Source organism: Panthera pardus, unplaced genomic scaffold (genome assembly GCF_024362965.1).
Source record: "Panthera pardus isolate Hobbes unplaced genomic scaffold, ASM2436296v1 HiC_scaffold_20, whole genome shotgun sequence".
NCBI classification, from domain to species: domain Eukaryota; kingdom Metazoa; phylum Chordata; class Mammalia; order Carnivora; family Felidae; genus Panthera; species Panthera pardus.
The window spans coordinates 80,078,231-80,088,395 of record NW_026526766.1 but is presented as its reverse complement, the minus strand read 5'-3'; the positions used below and the strand labels follow the sequence as shown (position 1 = coordinate 80,088,395).

The following is a 10,165-nucleotide window of genomic DNA, read 5'->3' as shown; positions in this document are numbered from 1 at the left end:
CTCTCTGTAGAGTCCTGCCTTCATTTTTGTTTTTTCTTCACTTTATTTTCCTCCATTTCTCTTCTTGTCCTTTTCTTCTGTGGTTTCCTTCCCTTCTTTGTCTTTCTTTGTAAATTCCAGGCATTTGAAAAACTCAGTCATAGTAAAATTTTGATTAATTGGTATATGTCATCATTAATGAAATATGTCTTATATTGACATTTGCATATTTCCCTGCCCTTTGGCCTATTTGGCCTACCTTGAATTTTTACTTCATCACGTCTTTTAAAGCCCTTGTTTCAAAACAAAGGAGAGAGAAACAGGATTTGAATGAAAACTGTAGCCTTACTTGAAAACCTGAAAGATCAAATAGATTATTTAACTCATGATGTTCTCCTCAAATACATAGCTGTAGGACTTGGACCAGGGATGGGCCATATAGCCTGTGGACCAGATCTGGCTGATTGCCTGTTTTTGATTGCCAGGCTGATTGCCTGGCTATTGCCTGTGGGCCATAGCCCACAAGCTAAGAATAGTTTTTATATTTTTAAGTGGTTTTTTCAGGGGTGCCTGGGTGGCTCAGTCGGTTGAGCGTCAGTCGGTTGAGCGTCCGACTTCAGCTCAGGTCATGATCTCACAGCTTGTGAGTTCAAGCCCCGCGTCAGGCTCTGTGCTGACAGCTCAGAGCCTGGAGCCTGCTTCGGATTCTGTGCCTCCCCCTCTCTCTGCCCCAACCCACTCGCATTCTGTCTCTGTCTCTCTCAAAAATAAATGAACATTAAAAAAAAAATTTATAGGTGGTCTTTTCAAAAAAGAATATTGGGGCACCCTAGTGGTGCAGTCAGTTGAGCATCTGATTCTTGCTCTCGGCTCAGGTCATGATCTCACAGTTCTAGAGATCAAGCCTGCATTAACAGTACGGAGCCTGCTCGGGGATTCTGTCTCTCCCTCTCTCTGCCGCTCCCCTGCATGCGTGCACACGCTCTCTCTCTCTTAAAATAAATAAACTTTTTTTTTAAAAAAAAAGGAGAATATTTTGTTATCCATGAAAATTATATGAGATTCAGATTTCCATATCCATGAGTTTCACTTGAGCACAGCCTGCCCACCCATGGGCATGTTGCCTGTGACTGCTTCTGGGGTGCACAGTAATTGCAACAGACCTTATGGCCTACAAAGCCTAACGTTTCTGGTCCTTTACAGAAAAGTGTGGCAAATCCTGATGTAGAATCTCTGGTGGGGGTTAGTGGTGGCCAAAAAGAACACTTATATCCTGAATATTTATGCTTTTAAGAAAAATGAAAAATTGTCCAGACCTTTCACTTCCACCAACTGTTGCCCCTTAAAAAAGTGCTGTTAAGACCATGCTGTTAGTGTGTGTTTTTGAGGCCAACCGCCTAGCCCTCTTATCTCTCCCCACCCAAACTGCACTGTTCTTGGCATTCGACAACACGAAGTGAAGTGTTTCTCTTGCATTCCGGGAAAGGGGAAGGAAAAGATTGTCCTTGAAATGCTGCTTTTCAGGCATTGCAACAATCCTTGGGCTGGTTCTTTTCTTTTTTGTGTATAATGATACAAATGACCCTGAGTTAGATTTTCAGATATTGTGGAAGACTTTTCTGGCCTTTCCCTGAAGAGGACATCTAATCTTTTGAACTTTAGAATAAAATATCAAAGATAAATGGAATTTATCATTAATCCACACGATCTCCAGCAATGCCAAGTTCCGTAGATCTTAAAGTGAATCAGCTGATACAGTATCATTAACAACATGGAGTGCTCTGAAATTATGCCTGCGTCATGCTCTTGAAAAGCTTATTTTACTGCTTTTTTGGGAGCCAACCCAACAAAAATTACTGTGCAACTTTTGTTTGTTTGTTTCGTGATTTTGTTTGTTTCCTTCTGTCTCTTCCCAGAAAGTCTTTTGCTTTTATTTCTTTGGGAGTCCAGGAGGAGTATTTCATACCTACTTTAGAAATTTTTGTAAATGTTAGAAAGAAGGTATGTGAGGAACCTGCTTGTGGCCGACATGTGATAAACATTCAACAAATGGTTATTATTATTAATTATAAAATATAACTCCAGAATGAGAAGAATTTAAGAATTGTGTGATTTTATCTTTTCAACAAAATTCGTTTACACAGGGAAGATGCGTGGAAGTTTTGCTAAGCATATATGCATTGCAGCAAGTTTCTATTTGAGAAAATTGGAACCTAATTGTTCATTAGATGGAACAATGGAATATTATTCAACCTTTAATAATAAAGAATATGTACTGACATGAAAAGATACTCACAATTGGGGGGAAAGCAGGTTTAAAATAATTATGTATACCATTATTTTATTTTATTTTATTTTATTTTATTTTATCTTATTTTTTTAAAAAAGCAGATAGGAAAGGTTTAAAAGACAAATAGCAAGGTAGAAAATAATCGCCATCTAGAGAAAATGAAGGTATAGATAATTTTTCTTTTAAAATAAGAGAAAAAAAATGATGTTTTTAAAAATTCATGTTAGTCCCCTGGAGATAAGCCCCATTTGAATATTCAGTTAAACAGTGTTGATGTATAAACTTATATCCATTTTCAAAACCTTGCTTTGATTAGTTAAAATTTTATTTTGGGGCACCTGGGTGGCTCAGTCAGTTGAGCATCCAACTTCAGCTCAGGTCGTGATCTCACCGTTGGGTTCATGTGGGTTGTGGGTTCGAGCCCCACATCGGGCTCGCTGCGGTTGGCACGGAGCCTGCTTCGGATCCTCAGTCCCCCTTTCTCTTTGCCCCTCCCCCCTCTCAAAAATAAATAAAGATTACAAAAATTACTTTAATGCAGTTTTCAGAAGAGTTTTGTAGTAAAAGAAAAGATAAAAACTATGGCCAAGTAGTATTTACAACCGAGTGTCATGGGGTCACCAATCTTTACGAATATTCCCACCCAGCCAAGTACCAACAAGTATATCAACCAAAATATCTCAGGAATACTGACTGCTCATCATTTATCTTTTACCTCCTACAGCTGGGAGGTATTCAGTCTTCAAGCTAATGAATGAGGGACTTGAAGGAAATGAATTTCATGAAATTTGGGGGAGTAACTGAGAATTTCTATTCCTCTTTGGCCTGTGAATGGTAGATGACTAAGAACTCATTAGTACCTTGGTGAAGGATAAGCCTCACCTCTCTGAGGAATGTGACTATGTACCTTTATGAGCTATAACCAGATAAGGAAGAATTTCAAGGGTTGAGAATGAGATAGTTCTAGAGGCACCAGAATAATCTGAAATGGTGCCATTTCCCCAGCGTATAAAGAGAATATTTTTTATTGGTTTTTTAAAGTTTATTTATTTTGAGTGAGAGTGAGCAGGGGAGGGGCAGAGAGGGAGAGAGAGAATCCCAAGCAGGCTCCTGCACTGCCAGCTTAGAGCCCCACACGGGGCTCGAACTCACGAACAGTGAGATCATGACGGGAGCTGGGATCAAGAGTGAGGCACTTAGCCAACGGAGCCACCCAGGTGCCCCTACGTGAATTGCTTCTAGCTGAGCCTTTGAAATGTGAAAGTCCAAGTCCAGTTTTCCAGCTACGCACTTCATTTCTTACTGCTCTTGGTCTGTAATCTCGTATATTCATTTGAGGATTTCAAGAATAATGTCACGACAGAAACAGAGTGCATGCACACATGTCCATACAAAAAGACTGGGCGAGAATAAGAATAAACATCCCATCCTTCCAAAAGTTTCTAGTCTTATATATTCAGGATGCAGAGGTTTGTACTTTGCCTGGAGATAGGAGGTTTGGGGCAGTATTTTAGAAAGCACCAGATGCTGTCAGAGAAGTATTTGGCCAGTGTGTTCCTTATTTGCAATCCATTTCACTTTGGAAACCTAGACCTGAGCCTGGCAGAGAACCTTGAGACCATTTCGCTATAAATAGGCACAGCTGGAATTAAGAGGCCTTCCTCTGTAGGGACATCAGATTTCATTCTCAGAACTCCTACCATGCTTTCCAAGTTTGCATACTCTCTTGAGAAAGTGCTCCAGACACAAAAATGTCTTTGATGAGAATTTTTTTTATTATTTAAAAAAATTGTTTTTAATGTTTATTTCTGAGACAGAGAGACACAGAGTGCAAGTGGGGAGGGTCAGAGAGAGGGAGACACAGAATCCGAAGCAGGTTCCAGGCTCTGAGCTGTCAGCACAGCCCGATGCGGGGCTCGAACTCACAAACTGTGAGATCATGACCTGAGCCGAAGCCGGCCGCTTAACCGACTGAGCCACCCAGGCGCCCCAGAATTCTTTTTGATTTTTTTTTTTTTTTTTTAATTCAGAGTCAAAGGACCAAAGGAGTGAATGGACTTAGAACAGGAGCTCTGGAGCAAGATGTCCTATGTTTGAATCCCAGATCTTCCTCCCTCATGTGACCTTGGGAAAGCTTTGTTGTTTCAGTTACCTCCTTTGTAAAATGAAATTAAAAATACTTAACTTCAGGGGCGCCTGGGTGGTTCAATCGGTTGAGCGTCCAACTCTTGATTCCGACTCAGGTCATGATCTTGTGGTTGGTGAGTTCCAGACCCACGTTGGGCTCTGTGCTGACAGCTCAGAGCCTGCTTGGGACTCTGTCTCTCACTCTGTCCCTCCCCTGCTTGAGCTCTCTCTCTCTCTCTCTCTCTCAAAATAAACAAACAAACATACATACATTAAACAATATCTTAGGGGCACCTGGCTGGCTTAGTCGGTTGCACAACTGACCGGCTCAGGTCATGATCTCGCAGTTTGTGGGTTTGAACCCCGTGTCGGGCTCTGTGCTGACAGCTCAGAGCCTGGAGCCAGCTTCAGATTCTGTGTCTCCCCCTCTCTCCGCCCCTCCCCCACTTGCACCCTGTGTCTGTCTCTCTCAAAAACAATAAATAAAACATTAAAAATATATAACTTCACAGGACTTGGAAAGAGTACAATGAGATACACATCTAAAGTAATTGAATACGGTGCCTATAACAAACCACCTAAAAATGGCCACTCTGATTATTGACAGTTGTGATAATGCCTGATGGAGCCTTCTGCACAGGCAGCATTGTGGCCTTGCTTGGCGTATCCTCTCAGTGAATATGTCTACGACCCCACAAATTTTAACTTAGAAACTTCCAGGAGATTAACTTAGAGCACTTTTATTCAAGTATGCATAGGACGTTTGTTTATCTCCCACTGTGACACAGAATCAGAAAACTACAAAGAATATATAATGTCTATTCCTGGTCTTTCATTCTGTGTTTCAGAGCACTTGACCTGGATGCCGTCTTGTGTCTCTTCTCTCCTAAGGTCTCAGCCTGAACTCTGCTTATTTCTTGGCCCACCATTTGTTCAAAGGCCCGTCTCACTGTCATCTTTGCCCTTCTGAGCCGTAACAGGTCCCTGGTCTGCCTCTTGCCCTGTTGCCAGTCTCCCTCTCATTATTAAAACAGCTCCTAGAAATAGAACAGACGCTTTCAGTGGTCGATAAGAAAAGTGATAGTATCCCTTGGCCTTCAAAGTCCCTCTGCCCTCCACAAAGAGGAAAAACAAACTAAAAATGAGGAAGACTCTGGATACAGAAAGTGGAAAAACACAAGCCAGGAAGTGAAAGGGGTTTTCCCGGATGGTAGTGAAAGCCAGTCACTGGGACAGCTGTTCACAACACCCAAGAGAGCAAGTCCAGACATGGCTCCAAGAAAGACTCTCTTGGAGGATGAAATTGGTAGAGTACCTGACCTTGAGAGAGGAGGTTGAGATCATTGATGAGCGGTTTGAGGCTGAATCAGTGAGTACATTAAAAACTAAGCAAAGGTGAGGGGTGGCCTGGGTGTCTCCGTCGGGTAAGTGTCCGACTTGATTTCAGCTCAGGTCGTGATCTCATGGTTCGTGAGTTCGAACCCCGCATCGGGCTCTGTGCTGACAATGCAGAGCCTGCTTGGGATTCTTTCTCTCTCTCTGCCCCTCTCCTGCTCTCTCCCTCTCAAAATAAATAAATAAAATAAACTTAAAAAAAAAAAAAAAAGAAAACCTAAGCAAAGGGAAAAAGCAAGACAGTGAAGAAAAACAAAAAGTTGTGTGGTACAGAAAAATGAATTAGACGTCCCTGCGTGGCTTAGCTTTGAATTGCATTGACGTATACATGAAATATAAAATGCTATAATGACCACACAAAAAGTACGATGTAATTAGAAGGATGGGTATATTTATGGGCGGAGGAAAAGCTAAATCCCCTTCCACAGTGGAAAGTCAATAAGGAATGCTCAAAACGAAGAGAGCCACAAGGAACAAAATCAGCATGTTATTTAGAAACATGGAGTGTATACCAAAATACTCCGCCAACAGAGCAGCTGCCTTTGAGGAAAGAAACGCTGAAAGAGGTAAGCAGGGGACCGCTCTCTTTTTGTAGTAGTCTTCTAGAACTTTGGGACTTTTTAAACTTTGTGCAAGTATAGCTGCTAAAAAACAATTTAGAAAAAGCACAGGTGCATAGCAACAAAGGCTGAAAAAGGAGGTGAGAATAATAGAAGGGAGAAAAATAGGTTACACATTTTATTTACTCATAAAATGCAGGTGTACAAGAGAAAGGTTTGGAAACATACTCACCATGTGTGGATTGAGTACGTTTCCCCTTCTTTTCCATACTTTTCTGAATTTCTTGCAGCAGGGCGTGTATTACCTTTATAACAAGACGAAAAGCTATTTCGTGTTACAGGAAAGGAAACAATTAGAAAAGTGGGAGGAAAACTGTCCACCCATCCGAGCCCCACTCTGTCCCACCGGTGTGAGTTACCCCTATTCCGTGTTTTCAAAATGTTCTGAACAGAGTGCTCTATGTCTGCACTCACCACCCAGTGTTCTAACGATCTGTTTGTCTGTCCTGCCCGCTGAACTTGCCTGATAGCCGGGATTGGGTCTTACTCCCTTTTACCCCTTCAGTGCAAAGCACGAACCCTAATAAATATTAGGTGCCTAATAAACATCTGCAGGATAGAAAATAACATAGACAGCCTTTGTCATGTTAAGGAGATTAGAAAAAGTAGCACCGGGGCATGTGGGTGGCTCAGTCAGGTAATCAGGTAAGCATCTAACTCTGGATCTGGGCTCAGGTCAAGATCGTGTGGTTCGTGAGTTCGAGCCCCACATCAGGCTCTGCACTGGCAGCACGGAGCCTACTTAGGATTTTCTCTCTCCCTCTCTCTCTGCCCCTCCCCAACTCGTGGGCTCTGATTCTCTCTCTCTCTCAAAATAAATAAACTTAAAAAAAAGAAAAAAGTAGCACCCTGCACTTCAGCGTTGTTGTAAGGATTGCATGGGAAAATCCATGTAAACCAGCTCCAGACTCCAAGCATAAGTGTGTTCAGTGAACAGAGGCTGAAGATGGTCAGAGTGTGCTAATCACCATGATAAGAGTTGCATATTTTTTGTTTTCACAGATAGCCCTAATACGGGCCTTGGACCTTGTGGCTGGATTTTGGTGGCTGTCTCGTTCTTGTTCACAGTTATAACCTTCCCAATATCGGTATGGATGTGCATAAAGGTAAAGAATATTTCACTTGCGTCTGGAAAGGGGTCAAGCCCTAACTACATAAACCCCCTTTGTGTGTGTGTGTGTGTGTGTGTGTGTGTGTGTGTGTGTGTGTGTGTAAAAGAGACAGACACCTGCTGGCCTGTAGTTCTTTTTCCTTCATGGCTCCTTTAGAAGATTCACTCTAGTCTATTGTGATGGAACTTTAGAACTTCTTTTCAGGCGGTCTTTCTTACAGGTAAGAAATACCTATAGTAAGGATCACCATTGGGGTGCCTGGGTGGCTCAGTTGGTTGAGCGTCCAACTTCAGCTCAGGTCATGATCTCAAGGTCCGGGAGTTCGACCCCCACATCGGTCTTTGCTGCTGTCATCCTGTCAGCACAGAGCCCTCTTCAGGTTCTCTGTCCTCCTCTCTCTCTGCCCCTTTCCAGCTCACTCTCTCTCTCTCAAAAAAACCTCCTCAAAACACGTGGGTATGTTCAAGCTCTCCCACCGCCAAAACAAAAGTAAGGCTCACCATCGAAGTTCGGGATGTGGGACGCTCCTGTCCAGATTCAGGAGGCCGAGGTTTGGTTGCTGGCTCCATTGTTCACCATGTGACCTTTGCCATGTTTCCTTCCTGTGAAATGGGAGGAAGTAACAACACCCACTTCCTAGGGCCAATGTGAGGATTAAAATAATGTATCTAAACATGTGTATCCCAATGCCTGGCACATGGTAAATGCCCCCTAAATGCTGGTTATTTTTTCCATGAAGTTATTAATACTGTGACAAATGACTATCATTTACATATTCCTAAAGAGATAAAATATGCTCTATAATTTTCAGATAAGTTTATTGTTACGATTTAAGATATCAGGAGACAAACTATGGGGAATTTAGTTTTTTTCTTTCTTTCTTTTCTTTTTTTTTCTGTATTCACAATGCATGAGTAACTGAATGATGATGTTAACAGCTGAGGAGTGAAGTTATGGATTTGCTCCTGTATACTATTCTATACTTCCCAAATTTTATACCATGAATATGTATTACTTTTATAATAACTTAAAAAAATAGTAAATACATATCATGCTTGGTGGGGGTAATAAAATATTGGACATGTGATTTATAGATACTGTTTGGATTTTATTTATTTATTTTTAATTGTTTTTTTTAATGTGTATTTATTTTTGAGAGAGAGGGAGAGAGAGAGTATCCCAGCACAGAGCCCGACATGGGGCTCAAACCCATGCACCGTGAGATCATGACCTGAGCCAAAATCGAGAGTCAGATGTTTAACCAACTGAGCCACCCAGGAAGTCCATTTATGTATTTATGTATTTATTTATTTAAGTTTTATGTATTTAAGTAACCTCTACACCCAACGTGGGGCTCAAACTCATGACCTCAAGATTAAGGGTCCCATGCCCTTCCAATTGAGCCATCCAGGCACCCTGATACTATCTGGATTTTAGAGAAAAAAACAAAATAGAGGCATCTAATCTGTTTAGGGCAGAAATACATATTTGAGAAGCTGTTTATGTTGGGGCACCTAGGTAGATCTGTCAGATAAGCATCCACCTGCTGGTTTTAGCTCAGGTCGTGATCTCACAGTTCGTGAATTCAAGCCCCGCATCAGGCTCCAAGTTGATGGTGCAGAGCCTGCTTAGGATTTTCTCTCTCCCTGTCTCTACCCCTCTCCTACTTGTGCTCGTTCTCTCTCAAAATAAACAAACTTAAAAAAAAAGAAGCTGTGTATAAAATAAATAGTGGATATAAATATTTGCACTCCTCATGTTAAATTATTATTATTTGTGTTTTTAACCTAGATCATAAAAGAATATGAAAGAGCCATCATCTTTAGATTGGGTCGCATTTTACAAGGAGGAGCCAAAGGACCTGGTCAGTATAAGGGTTCTGGGTGGTTGTCTGGAGACTGGAATTCTTCCTCCTGTTGATGTGAATTCCCTTCCAAGGGCCCTTTCTCTGTTGGCTTAGAAAAGAGTGCATGTGTAACAATAGCAGTGGCACGAGCCAGTCTTGCCACAATCACCCTTTCCTTCCCTTAGCTCCCCTCCCCTTCCCATCCAAGCTGATAACATTATTTTAGGCCAAGAATAGTGGCAGCCATGGAAGTCTGAGCATGAGAATTCCTATTACGCTAAAGGCTTTCAGTCATCGCTTTTGGCAAACTTCACTTAAGCCCCTACTGCATTCCAGGCTCTGGGAATTCAAGGGAGACTAAAATATGGTTTGTGCCCTCAAGGATCTTGCTGTCTAATGGACACCAAAAAGGAAAACAGTTACAACCCCGTGTGATAATTATTAGGATCAAGTAATTGCAGATAGCTGTGGAAACCCAGAGACAAGTCACTGACCCGAATTAGTAGGAGGAGACCATCTGGGCTGAAGGTGACATCTCGGCTGAGTCTTGAGGCCTGGAGAGGTGTTAGCCAGAGGGGAGGTGTTCCCCGCAGAAACGGCAACAGGCGCGGAGCGATGTAGAAGGGAGCACGGCAGACCCAGGGAACTGCAGGGAACAGCCCAGCAAGAGCATAGAGCACGAGGACAGGAGAAGGGCTGCAGAGGGGCCTGGGCAGGTTGGGCTGGACCTCGTGTGACGGGTTCAGGGCTTTGCAGTTCAGGAAAGACTTGTGCTTGTGGCTGAGAAAACGGGGGC

The 10,165-nt window shown here is 42.4% G+C and overlaps 1 protein-coding gene across 1 annotated transcript in view; it reads left to right on the top strand.

The window, feature by feature from the left end:
- The window catches only part of STOM (stomatin), a 31,393-nt gene that overhangs the window by 5,734 nt on the left and 15,494 nt on the right, over positions 1 to 10,165 (top strand). The window contains exons 2-3 of the mRNA XM_019453984.2: positions 7,414 to 7,517; positions 9,315 to 9,387. Of these exons, the coding sequence (XP_019309529.1) occupies positions 7,414 to 7,517; positions 9,315 to 9,387 (177 nt within the window). The remainder of the gene's footprint in view (positions 1 to 7,413; positions 7,518 to 9,314; positions 9,388 to 10,165) is intronic.